The sequence below is a fragment of the Cryptomeria japonica genome, chromosome 10 (assembly GCF_030272615.1).
Source record: "Cryptomeria japonica chromosome 10, Sugi_1.0, whole genome shotgun sequence".
NCBI classification, from domain to species: domain Eukaryota; kingdom Viridiplantae; phylum Streptophyta; class Pinopsida; order Cupressales; family Cupressaceae; genus Cryptomeria; species Cryptomeria japonica.
This window is the reverse complement of record NC_081414.1, coordinates 677,589,254-677,603,144: the sequence shown is the minus strand read 5'-3', so window position 1 is coordinate 677,603,144 and position 13,891 is coordinate 677,589,254. Positions and strand designations below refer to the sequence as shown.

The 13,891-nt window shown below is 34.8% G+C and overlaps 1 protein-coding gene across 1 annotated transcript; it reads left to right on the top strand.

Annotated features, from left to right (window-relative positions):
- The first annotated feature begins 1,714 nt into the window (after positions 1–1,714).
- Positions 1,715–13,323, top strand: LOC131027743 (protein SHORT INTERNODES). Its single transcript, XM_057957837.2, has 3 exons — positions 1,715–2,805; positions 3,580–3,873; positions 12,804–13,323. The coding sequence occupies exons 1-3, from the start codon at positions 1,812–1,814 to the stop codon at positions 12,812–12,814; spliced, it is 1,299 nt and encodes a 432-aa protein (XP_057813820.2). The 5' UTR covers positions 1,715–1,811; the 3' UTR covers positions 12,815–13,323.
- Positions 13,324–13,891: the final 568 nt, after the last annotated feature.

Below are 13,891 nucleotides of genomic sequence, written 5' to 3'. Positions count from 1 at the left end.
TTCTAAGTACTTTTAACACATGAACTCTATCGACAGAGCTAGACCATTCCCAACTCTACTCTTTTCAATTATGTAATCACTTATCTTATTGACTAAACTCTTCATGTTGATTGAAGTTATCATTACTTAGCAAACATTGACCTAAGATAACTTCTTCTATGACTAATGACACCATCGAACAATATTATTCAATATCTATTCTTAACTGTATTCTTTTAATGATCCAATTTCTTATCTTACATTTGACTGAACTCACATAATTACTTATCTTACATTTGACTAAACTCACATAATTACTTATCTTTGAACTCTTGATGTTAATATGAGGTCCAATTAATGAAGAAACATTAAGCTTAAAAGATTGGCTTACTCCTCGTCTCAAATAAGATGTTGGACCCACAGCACGTTCCAATAATGTCGTACGCGGGGATATAATAAGTTGGAAATGAGAAAATATGAGTAAAATAAAGGGAGAGTGGAAGTGGTATTTGATGAAATGTGCACGAGATTAATGATGTTAATTGTACTTAGTGGTTAACTTGCAAGGGAACCTTTGCTAAATTTGAAAAGACCAATACTCCCATCAACAAAAAAGGCGCAAAGACTTGAGCCAATCAAATTTTATTTAACTACAATTTCCATGCCAAATTTACAAAAACCAAATGCATAATTAGAAAAGGGGCAAACACTTCGCTTTCGGAAAGCGATTGCCTCGACTTACGATCTCCAACCTCACTTTATTACTTAAAAAATTCCCGGAAATTAGGGATTATTTTTGATAATAAAGTGCGCGTGTCCGAAATACGAGCCACGGCGCCCAGGCCTGGATGCCGAGGCGGAACCCGAGGCTGAGGCTCGGCAAACCACTGGATTTTTGGATTCGCAGTCGAAGCAGCAGCTCTCAAAGACAGCCGTTAAGTTTGACGACTCTTAGTAGAGTTTAGTTTATTCTTCTGTGTCGAAACCAAAAAAAACAGACGCAGGTGCAAAATTTGTGTGCTCTGTGAGTGTGGATTTTGACTGGGTATGGTCATATGGAGAACCAGGAAAGCAAGCAGAGTGAGTGAATGATATAGTTAGTGAATAGGTTGGTTGTGGAGGCGATTGCGCGAAGCTTCACACGTGTTAGGCGTAGCAGACGGTCATATTGCGGCGCTCTCTCTCTTTCTCTCTCTCTTATTGTGCCTGTTTGTGTGCATTATTCTATGGTGTTGGGCTTGTCTTGTTCCAGGTAGGCCAACGGAAGAGCAGGAATTGGGCTTTTGTGGATCTTGGTAGCGGAGAAAAAGGTTGAATTGAATTCTTCTGGTAGTGTGGATAATTAGGGGTGTAGTGAAGAACAGGGGAATGGATGGTTTTTTGTGAGAGAAGAATGGTGGGAGTGGGGAAGAGGAAAGGGGTGTGAAAAGTGTGAGAGAGAGTGGGGGAGATAAAAGAAGATTGCAGTGGCAGCTGTGGCGCCCGCTGTGGCTGCCACAGGAGGAGGAGGAGGGGTGTCGGGCGCTCCCAGGAGGACACAAGGAGGAGGAGGAGGAGGAATTCCGGACTGGGTTGTGTCTGCAACCTCCTCTTTGCAGTTGCCGAGAGGGGGAGTGATAAAAGAGCGGGACTTTTCTCTGGGATTCAATGGTGGTGGTGGTGGAGGAAGCGGAGGAGGAGGAGGGTCGAATACCAGTAGCACCCACCACCACCACCACCAACACCACCAACAGCACCACCAACAGGCACAACAACACCAACAGCAGGACCATCGTGGTAATTATACCTTGGTACGGTCGCTGGGCTATGGATATCCTGCATCTGGAATTGAGATGGCAGTGGGGGGAATGCTGGGGGGCGTAGGAGGAGGGGGCGCAGAGAGTGGTTATGTGGGCGGAGCGCAGAGATTGGGGGCGGCGGCTTCCATTTCCAGCGCCGCCGCAGTCGCCGCCGGTTCAGGTGGGGGAATTGGTGTTGCAGACCGTGAGAGTCTGCGGGATGTAGTGACTCGCGGGGGGGCAGGGAATGAGGATTTTGTGAGCCTGTATGGTAGAGTGAGGCAGCGTGAGGACGATCCCTCCGCCGTGCATCGTGGGGGAGGCGGCAGCTTTGTGGCTTATGCTTCTGCAACTAGGGTTGTTGATCATGATCATGTCGACCACCATTCTTCGATTCCGCAGTCTTTGCTCACCAGTGCACTTCATAGGGATGAAGAGGGTGGAGGAGTGGATCATGGGGAGATTCAAGTTTGGCAGCAGCATGCTAGGGATCTGAGAGACGAGGAGTCTAAGGATAAAGCTGCCATGGCGTCTCAAATGCGTGCTATGGAAATCTCAGGTCAGCAGGGTGGACCTGAGAGGAGAGGAAGCTGTGAATTGTCTGGTGGTGGTGGTGGTGGGGATCAGTTGCAGCTGAGTAAGGTTGATGGTGGGAAAAAGGGGGTTGGGGTTGGGGTTGGAGGCGGTGGAGGAGTTTTGGCAGTGGCGGGGATTTCGACTGCGAATCCGAATTCAAACACTACGACCTGTCAGGATTGTGGTAACCAGGCGAAGAAAGATTGCATTCATTTGCGCTGCAGGACCTGTTGCAAAAGCCGAGGATTTGATTGTGTAACTCATGTGAAAAGCACTTGGGTTCCTGCTGCAAAACGGCGAGAGAGACAGCAAGCAGAGGCCGCCGCCATTGCATCTGGGCATCCGAGGCCTAAGAGCAAAAGAGCCCGTTTTGTTTCCCCTTCCAATGCAGCAACTACTTCTCATACTTCTACTTCGGCTAATACCCCTCCTCGGAGCTCTGATATCAATTCTACACAAATTGCTCACCAAGGTCTGTCTGTCTCTATGCCCTTGTTCGCCCCTCTCAAACCTCTTTCAATTTTTCATTCTGCACAGAAACATTGGATTTTTTCATTCTTTGCTCAGATTACTACTGTCTCCCAGATACAGACCATTTTCTCAAAAGCCTTCGTTTGAGTTATCAGCAGCAGGAGCATAATCATGAGTTGATTTATTGTTTTCCTTTGTATGTATGTATGTACCCCCAAATCATATAGTTTTAGTCTCTGTAGGTAATGCTCTATTCATACATACTGACTGCCATCGAACCACCTGCGAAACACCTGCTATGCTCTCAATGTAATGACAAAACTTGCAGTATATCTGCTCCTCAGGCAATTAACCTTATAAGTCTTATTCCTTGTCCATTTATGGGAAATTATGTTCTCATATGATGGTGAAAAATAAATTTGTTTCTTTGCAGTTTCTGATAATTGTCAGGATATTCTGCAGGTCAATTATTTCTTTATATTGCGCCGATTCTATATTCTGACCAAACTGCCCGAGAACAGATAATGTGAAGAGAATATTAATGCATTCCCATCCCCAACAAAAAATCTCCACGCTATAAAATCCTTCTCCAGTTCTTCACCCTCCAACTTACTTTTTACCCCAGATCGAACCCCGGAAACGCACTCCCTTCTTCACTTTTCACCATCATTCTTATTTAGGATCTAACTGATAACGAAACTCGTTACAATATGCATTCTTTAGTCCCAATCACTACCGTTTTCCGACGAATTGCAAATGTTCATTTTTGTCACAGATTTAAATTTCAAGGCCAGTTTACCGGCGGAAGTAAAGACTGAAGCAGTTTTCAAGTGTGTAAGGGTGACGGGGATCGAAGACGGCGAAGACGAATACGCATACCAGACTACTGTAAGGATCGGCGGTCACATTTTCCGGGGAGTTCTCTATGATCTCCGGGTCGAAACCGCCAACACGACTGCAAATCTGCCGGAACTTCAACTGGGTGGAAGAAGTATTCCTTCAACATCAACCATGATAGATCCCGGAGGAGGAGTCTACGGCGCTCAAGGCAGCGGCGGCATACTTGGAGGTAAGCAACCAAAACCACCATTTTTTCACCATATCTCTATCAGAATCGATACTATTTCAAAACTTGCAGGATTTAACACACACACAGAGCCCGAAACTATGCAGTTATAACTGCATTATTGTGTTAGTTTTCTACACGTAATGTTCACCATGATGTGCGCCGATCTGTCAGTCGAATGCCTCCAAATTTCTTACATAGTTATGAAAGGCCTATCTACCAAGTTGTCAAAACAGTAAAGTTCATTATATCGATTTGAAATGTCTAACTAGTAAATACCTTGTCAAATCCAATCTTAGTACTCTCACTCTCACTGCACCTTAAATAACTTCAAAATCTTAGTCACCCACCTAGTTTTTATTGTACCCTCTTTTGGTCCCGCTGTTAAATGTTCTTCGCATGCAGCGTACTCGTGCTCCCCAACGATCTCCGATCAGAAATCTTCTTATATTTTGTACTTCCGTTTTGGTCAGTTTGCTCCACTTCTCTCTCTTTTTTCTTCAGGTCCGCCATTTTAGAAGCTTCCTGCAACTTTTACAGTCGCTTTAATGGCTCCCAATAAATCTAGCGACATTATTTTTAGATGGATTGTGATTGTTAAAAGCTCTTTGGTGCTCGTGGAGGTTAAAGAATACTACAAAAATTCAAATGCTACTGTTTTATAATTCGTTAGTTTGTTGCATTATAATATGTCGCTTTTCTGTGACGTTGCAAATAAACTGGATTATCCTCGAAACTTCCATGAACGCGAAGACAGGACTTTTTTGTTGTCTTGCCTGCAATCACTTTTTTTGTTTCTTTTCTTCCCCCTATCCTCCATTACCACTGCTTCTGAATAATTTAGCAGCATACAGTGGTTTGAATAGTCAAACAGCTGGCGAATACTGGATTTATTATGCGCTTGTGTTGATCACGCAAGCTACTGGATAGCGACCATTATATGAATATATTATGGATAAAATTAGGGAAGAATGAAGTACGCTTATATTTAGTTAGTTCTCAAAACCTGTTTTAACTAAAATAAAAATAAATTATTACTCTAAATTGTATGCACTTCTTTCTTTATTATTCTGAAATATTTGATAATGTAGAGTTGATTTGTAAGAGAAATTTTTATAGAAATAAAAGTAATAAAGCATATATGAGGAAAAAAATTATTATTATTCTAAATGTATGTACATCCTTCTTTATTATTCTGAACTATATGATAATGTAGAGCTGATTTGTAAGAGAAATTGTTATAGAAATAAAATAATAAAGCATATATGAGGAAAAAAATAATGAAGTATATATATATGAGAGGTTAAAAATAATATAGTATATGTATGATATGATGATTATACAGTATAATATTTGTTAAAAGATATTAGTTTTGAATTATTTTTTATTTTTTAATTTTTTTAATTTTTTAATTTTTTAATTTATATAAGAATTATTGTATTTTATTGATATAATTTACTTTATTTTTATTTATTTGAAAATTATTTCTGTAATTTTTCTGTTTTATTTATATTTTTCATGCATTTATATATTACTTTAAAAAAAAATTAGTTTATAATTGTAATTTTTGTAAATATATGAATATGTTTTAGTTTGTATGTATATAATTAGAACTTCAACCAATATTGTGTCTCGTTTTATAATTATTTATATTTAATTTAAAGAAAGATAACTTTTGGTTAAGAATGTAATAGTTAATGAGAAGTATATTTCATATTATTTAAAAATTATTTTTTAATTAGAAATAATTAATAAGATGTATATGAAATTAAAATTAACTATACTATTGATAGTTATAGTAAATAAAAAATTAATGTTAATTCAAATGAAAATAAAAAAATAGAATTTTTATAACTTTAAAAAATAAATTAATAAATTAAAATAATTTTAAATTAATTAAAATAGGTTATTTTTATATATGTTTATTTTATAAAGATATAATTTAAAAGAAAAATAATATAAATAGGAGAATTAGTTATAACTTGTCTTTATTAATCATTTAATTAGTTGTGAAATTACGATTTATATACTTTTAAGTTTATGTTTAAACACATATTTTATAGCTTGTAATTGAAAACTTTCTTCTCTCATTTGATATTTTTTATATGTTATTTTAATTTCTTTTCACTATTTTATAATAGATAAAGATCAATAATTTGAGAAGTAGATTGAAAAAAAATAAAAATTTGAGAAGTAGATTAAATACTTAAATAATATTCAATTAGTTTGATCTTAATTTCTTTTATTAAAATTTTTATTTATGAATGTTTATCTTCTAATTTCAAAATTGAAATTGATCATATATTTTATAATTAACTAATATTCTTAAAAGTAAATGTTAATTTTTTCAATCTCAAATTTGAATACAAGATCTGAATTTGATGTTCAATACAAAGATGGTGTAAGCATCGAAAGTTCTCATTTGCAAATATAATTTTGAATAATAATAAAATAAATTATTATTATTTGCAAACGTAGTCTTTACATGCTCCATAATATAGAACCAAACTACTTTTTAGTGATCATATGTTGTCATTTGACTAATTTCGACGTTTCTATTTTTGAAACCTGTTTATTTTAATATTTCGAGGTCTCTAATTAACCCATATTTGATAAGGTTTCTTTAATTCATGATTAAAATTACGTAATTAGAAATTTTGTTTCTTTACGATGGACACGTCTGCTATTGCATATAAAAATTTAGGCCCTAATTTTTCCAATTTATTAAAAGCATTTTTTTTTGTTGATATCTATTCTTCTTTTCAACAATCTTTATTTGAAATTTACATTTAAAAAACTATTTATAATTTGTATCACCACATTAAAAATATATTAATACAAATTATTTGATCACTAAATTGGAAAACATCTAATACAAGATAGTCATTGAATATTAGATATATTTGAATGTTTAAATTAGCCTTAAAACCTAGCTATTATTAACTTGTTTCTTTGATTAGTGTTTTATAAACTAATTTTGTTCTCAAGGAAGAATTTATATGCATTTGATCAAAGGCCAAACAAATTTTTATATCATGAGAATAAGACAATTCCAACAATCCTCATCTTATGAGAAAACAAGATCTAACTTGCATGAAGCTTCAAGACATTGAGCCAACATCAACTAATTTTATTACCAAGAGGAATCTTATCCCTTGTCATGGATGTTGTGGTTTGGGATGTCTAGACTTGATCACTTGATCACTATTTTTGAGGGATGTGATTATCTCTAGATTTTTTTTCCATCAAGTATTGTTCAAAGACAATAATGTAAATATTTATTTCAAGCTCAATTGATATTCAAATCATAATTGAAGACTTAGAAGAAAATATAAATTTTTCAATGTTCCCTTTCACTTAAATAGTAATAACCAATTGACACTTTTTTATGTAGAAGAACAAGCATCTTTCATACAACACGTGTTGATAAAAGTGACAACTTTGGAAGCTACAAGACTATCAATGTAAGACAAATTTAAAAACATTTAAGCTTATAAAAGAATAGCCTTGGAGTCACTCACTTGTTTGGTAGGGTTGGGAGCTCAAAGTAAGAATTTGTTGAACATTTGAGTGGTCTTGGTTGAAAATTTGTGATGTTCACATTTGAAGCCTTAATTGTATGACTAGAATGCTACCTATAGAGCTATAATTCTTGCTGTCAAAAATCATTACTACTACTCAGGTTCACCTAGAGCTAGTGTGAAACGTCATAAATAGCCATATTGTTACAACTCATTGTGCAACTCGTAGCTTGACAATGACAACTTGACAACCAACTTTAATTTAATATTGAGATGTCTATAACAAGACCAAAGATATTCCATCCAGTTGTTTCATTGGGAATGGACTTTATCAATTGTCTATAAAAAGACCAAAGATATTCCATCCAGTTGTTTCATTGGGAATGGACTATATCTCGTCTTGAAGTAAAATAATGAGATTCACAAGAAAAATTAGGATTAATCAAAATGGAAAAATTGTTCAAGTTATTGAACTTGTACTCCAACCATTCAAGTACACCTAAGAAGGATGGTTTGTGCCTTGTGGCATCTCAACATTGATTACCATACACTCAACATGATCATCTTTAAAAATAAGTATCATCACCCTCATAATGATGATCGTTTTGGTAAAGTGATCAACTTTGAGATGCTACTTCAAAAATATTGATCTCAAATTTGATATCATCAAGTCCAATCAACCTAGAAGATAGTAACAAGATGCATTCCAGTCAAAGGTAGCCTTCTATGAGTGATTGGTGATGCCTTTTAGTTTGACCAACACACTTGTGATCTTTATGATTTCCATATAAATATCAAGATCACAAGTAACTCCACACAATTGCTCTTGTAATACCATTTTAATTTCTTCATACACAATGCAAGGCAAATAATGTGCATGGTATTTACATCTAGCTATTGAGCATAAAAGGGGAAAACATGTCAAATTAGTTAATTGCTTCACTTGACATTTAATCACCCAATTGTTCACTTTTCTTCTAGTATGTGAATTGTCTTTCATACTATTCTGCAAAATACAACTAATATTTCACTCACTTGAAAAGTCTATCTTAAAAGCAATAGCTTGGAGTGTTGTGCCTATAAATGGCAAACATTTTTATAAGCTTTCGTCATATACAATGTTACTTCTAGCACACCTAGTGGTAGGCCCATATTGGAGACACTCAAATTCAAATTAAAAGCAATAACTTGGAGAGATGTGCCTATAATTAGCAAAACTCTATAAGCTTTGGCCATATACAATGCTCCTTCTAGGACAACTAGTGGTAGGTTCATATTGGAGACACTAATTCAAATTAGTTGATCATTTTAGAGCCATTAAAACATTAGCAAAATTTTAGCAACACTTTGTTGTAGTATTTTCGCAAAGCCATTTAGACCCGCAATAAGTCTTTTATTCCTTGTCTCAAACAATCAAATAATAAATTGGGCATGCATGTAACCCTTATAGTTTCATCAAGACCATGGGAATCTATTAACATTGATTTCTTATTTGGCTGGCTGACATCCAAACATGGAAACTCAAATAATATCCAAATATCGAAACTCAAATATGATCATCACAAAGAAGATAGTGAATGCATCCAATTTAAACCGTAGGAATCTATATTATATTTCCAACACAAATGAATACAATTTGGTGTTCATCTATACATGGTATCTAATCAAGATCACAAGTTTGTTCGCCATTTCTAGCAAGTTTTGTTGGTAATTCTAAATGCTTAATTGAATAGATCAACAATATTCCATTCTCAAATTGATTGGAAAATTGAATTGATCAATCACATATTTATTCAATTGATACAAATGTATAATAATTTCCATCCATAGAATTGCCTACATAATAGCTTAGTTACATTCACCATGCCTAGAACATCAGCACTAACAAGTCTACAAGGTATATTCTATTCCACCAATGTTATGGATTCCGACCTAGGGCACCTAATGGCAATGCTTTTAACACTCACAATTCCAAAAATTAGTGCAATGCAAATTTACTTCAAATTCTCAGTCCTCAATGGAACAAAAGTACATGGAACATTATGATTTGCTTTGGAAACCATAGGCTTATTGTAACGTTGAAAATTTTTGGTTACACCAAAACAAAAGTGATTTCCAGGTGCTCTCAAACCACTATGATATTGTCCTCACACTATATTTCACATTGTAGGTGAGAACACGTTTGTCTTAGATCTTCCTCTATATTGGGTCCACATCCTATGCTCATATTGAGATATTCAAACCATATTCACCGTCTTTGTTTGATCCCTTCACAGTCCAATGTTCTTTTGATTTGGATCCTACACATTTGAGTCCAACAAAGAAGGATGAATTGACTGATACTACCACAACTTGCACGAACCACAATATCGATCTCATGTTTGGACTATTGAGCTGTGGGAAAGGGGTAGTAATCAAAGTAAGGGGCACTCATTGACAATTGGATGCTACCTCACTTGGGATAGATTAACACATCTCATAGATTTCAGGAAACACCTTGAGAGTTAAACAAGCACAGCTGCATAGCTAGTCAACTTTGTACCTCTTGTGAATAAGAGATTTGGGTCAAGCAATGGATCAATAATCTGAAGTGGTTAGAATATAAATGAGCTTTTGTAGATTCTATAACTAATTCCAATTAGGGAATGATGGTATAAGTTGGGTACTTTCTAAGCATATTGCCCATGCCATACGATCCATTTGTACATTCGGACCATTAGGGTATCAGTCTTTAGTCTCCTAAGTCCAACATTATGTTCATTTGTAAAATATTTTGTTCATGAACAGCCTCAAGACCCTCTCGAAGTTGTGATATCTTGCTTGTTTTTATCACTGTTTTATAATTTCTTGTGCCTTGTCTTAACTGATCTTGCCGAGAATATTTCCACAATTGAAAACCAATGTTATCATTTATTTTTTTCCTCTTATGATTTGAGTAGTAAGGTGGAAAAGTGTCTCAAATTAGTTACTTATTCATTTCTTCTCAGAATTATCCTCTTCTATCATTCATTCCTTTTTAGATTGACATCTCATTCAGCTGTGGTTTCTGACTTAAAATCTCTTCTTCTTAAATCTAAAATTCATACTAACTTGATTTGATTTGTATGACATCCTCAAGCTTAAAATAGACTTTCATAACCCATAGAATATTCTAATTTGTCATTTTTTATTTATTGAAAAACAGTTAATTTACAAACCATGAAAGTCATATCTTGAACCATTTGGCTGGTTACAATTTTGTTAAGCATTGCCAAATCTATTTCAATGAAAAATTTATTCTAAATCAATTTTTCTTTCCCTTGTGACATTGTGTTGTGAGATATAGCAAAAAGGTTACTCCATACATTGGAGGTTTGTTTGGAAAAGGGTTAAATCTATTTTTCCCACATTCCAGAAACTTGTCTGCCTTAACAGTCAGGTCAACCGTCATAAATTCCATATTTATCTCTCTGGTATGATAAATACAATAAATTTTTTTATATTCAATCAAGTTTTAGCAGCCAGGTAATAGTCCAAACTTAGGATTTTGAGGTGAGTCCCATATGTTAAATCTAACTTACAAGTGCTGCAGTTATAGGTTGGTTGCCAAGATGGTCTTAGCATTGTAATTGATTTTTTGAGCACCTGGGGGAAGACAGAAACGTTAGTAGGTGATCTGAAGCACTTACAGATTTAATAAGTTGGATAAGATAACAAAAGCATAATGATATGGTGCTTTGGTCCATAACTGATCTGAACTGATGTAGGATTTGACAAATCTGGACATATATTTGACAAATCTAGTTGCTGATAAACTTCATAGATGTTATATGTTTCTGGATTTGATTGTGTATCTATTTTTTATCATCAATGTTTTAGATCACACTCTATGATCCATCATCATGATGAGAGATTTACATGGATCATGGAAATCTGCTATCAATAATTGATAAATGATCTTGAAAGAGAATTTTTTTATGTTGTGTTTTGTTATATCTCTGTTTAGTTTAACAGCTTGTTAACTGCTTTATTTTAATTCAGTTTATTTGAATACTTGATATGCATTGCCTTACTGATATGGTAATTAAGAAGATCGATTTGTTTTGAATATTAGAGCTGATGCTTCTGTCACTCTGGCAGTTTTTTTGATCTTCTTTGTTTGCCTGGCTTAATTTTTTCCCAGCTTGATGACAGATACATATACCTTACATAACTTAGAGATTGCCAAACACTGAATTGTTTAATGTCTTGAAAACTTTAATGCATTCAAATAGTTGTGTGGAGTTTTCTGTATGGCTATAGCCACTGCATGTACGTGCTTTCATTATCTTCATATACTCATTAGATTCTACAATAGGCAATTCCGGGAGAGTATGATTACAAATACTGATTACTTGGCTAAGCAGCAGGTTTATAAATGACATGTTAAAATTTCAAAAAGCTGAAGTATAGAAATATAGTAAATTTACGATGAATGATATAGAATTATAAGCTGCTAAAATAATTTTGAACTGCTGAACTATATTTTTCCGAAGTACAATCACTGGTAAACTAACTTGATATTCTCACTCTCAGATCCTGGAGCAACAACAAATGAGGTTTTGCAAAGTCTTTCAACATCCCAAAAGAAGGTACATAAGAAAATAGCATTTGGAGATTATATTTCTCACATTAGCACTCCAACATACTGAATCGCGTGAAAGTATTAAAAAGAAACTATACTGTTGTCTCTTTAAATAGACTTTAATAAAAGATTGCAAATTCCTTTAACTGTCCTAGTTTTTCCGGAGATTCTATACTATAAAAAGCCCAGCAAAAAGTACTGAACAGATGAATCTCATTATTATGTGCTATTTTGGGAGAATTTGGATCTTAATTATCTTCCCCTCCCACCAAAGCATGAATGTTTCGAGGGAACTATTTTCTTTCTAATGCCCAGAATACTGAGGTCAATAACCAAAAAAAATCTATTTCCTTCACCAGAATATATACACCCTACTAGGCGACTATGTAATTATTAGGTCACTCGGAGGCATAACTTCTAATATTGGACGTTACATTAATTTAACAACACAGCACTCCAAATCTATTCCCATGTAAAGTGAATATCTATTATCAAGTAGAATGAAAAGTAAATACAACAGATTGCCCTACAAAGTTTAGCAAAATTATGGTTTCATGCTAATTAAGGTCAACAAGTAACATTGAATTGAAACTTAGATATGTTGGTTGAATCTATTCAAATGTAATTACAATGCAGTGGAATGAAAGAAATCTTCTGGTGCTAGAGAGATAATTGTAGTCAATCTTTTAAGTACAATTTTTTTGTGACCCACTCTTCTGCCACAATGTTCTCAATATTGTTGTTGAGCCTGCAAAGAACTTGTGAGAATTCAATCTCCTGACTTGAAAGTCTGGATTTGTGTTTGGCAGGATTTCAATAACTACAAGGCATCACAAGAGCAACAGCAATTCTATGGAAATAGCGGGAGATTCATGGATTTTGACATTTCCAGAAATGAAACTTACAAGAGCCATTTTGACCGAACAACCATGGAGCTCTGAGATCCACTGTAGTCCAAAGTTAATGCAAGTTTTTGTATTAGTACTGCCTGTAGTCGGCAGACTTCATTCACCAGGTACACTGTGCTACAGTCATCATTCTGTGTAGATATTCAGGCTTAGAAATGGCTACTTTTGTTGCAAGAGAGGTCTTCAAGGAGGTTCCACATTCCATTTGCAGTTAATGTTTTAAACATTGTTTACACCTTTATAAGTAGAAGTGGGATATGCCTTGGGAGTCGCAATCTTACTCAAAGTAGCTTTCTTACAGTGGTTGTTATTGAATAGTAGATGAGTTGTAGTTTAGTGAATATGCTTAATTCTTGTTTGAATGGGCATGTTCTTTTTAAAATAATTGATGTTATTGAAATTTCATGTTTTATGAGTTAAATTGAATTAATCTCTTAAGCTCAGGCTGTGAACAGGCACCCTAATGATTTCAAAATTGTACCACATGAGATACAAGAAATAAAGTTGATATGTTTCACAACAAGTGTCAACTGTTTAGGACGAACGAAGGGTTTTGTTTCTGCAAGGTATTTGTTAGCTAGTTACAAATAACAAAAGAATGCTCAAGGAAAGTTGCACTTAAAAAACCATCTTCTTTTCCCTCCTGATTTAGAACGTACACATATATGACTCTACCATTGATATTGATCTGAATCAACAAATTGTAAGAATCTACTATCAAAGTTGATCTATATCATTAAACTGTAATGATATTTTTATGTTTTGATGTGCATTACATGTTCAACTAAATTGATGGGTTTATTTCTAATGGGCTTTAGCCTAAGGAACTTATCGTACCAAAGGTGGTAAAACCAAACAAAATGATTCGATTCTCCACAATTTTAAAGGCCATAAATCTGATATTCTCTTGGTCGACAAAGAGAAAGCTCTCGTTGCTTTGGTCGACAAGGAGAAAGTCGGTCACAAGAGAACGTGGCATCACGAAGAAT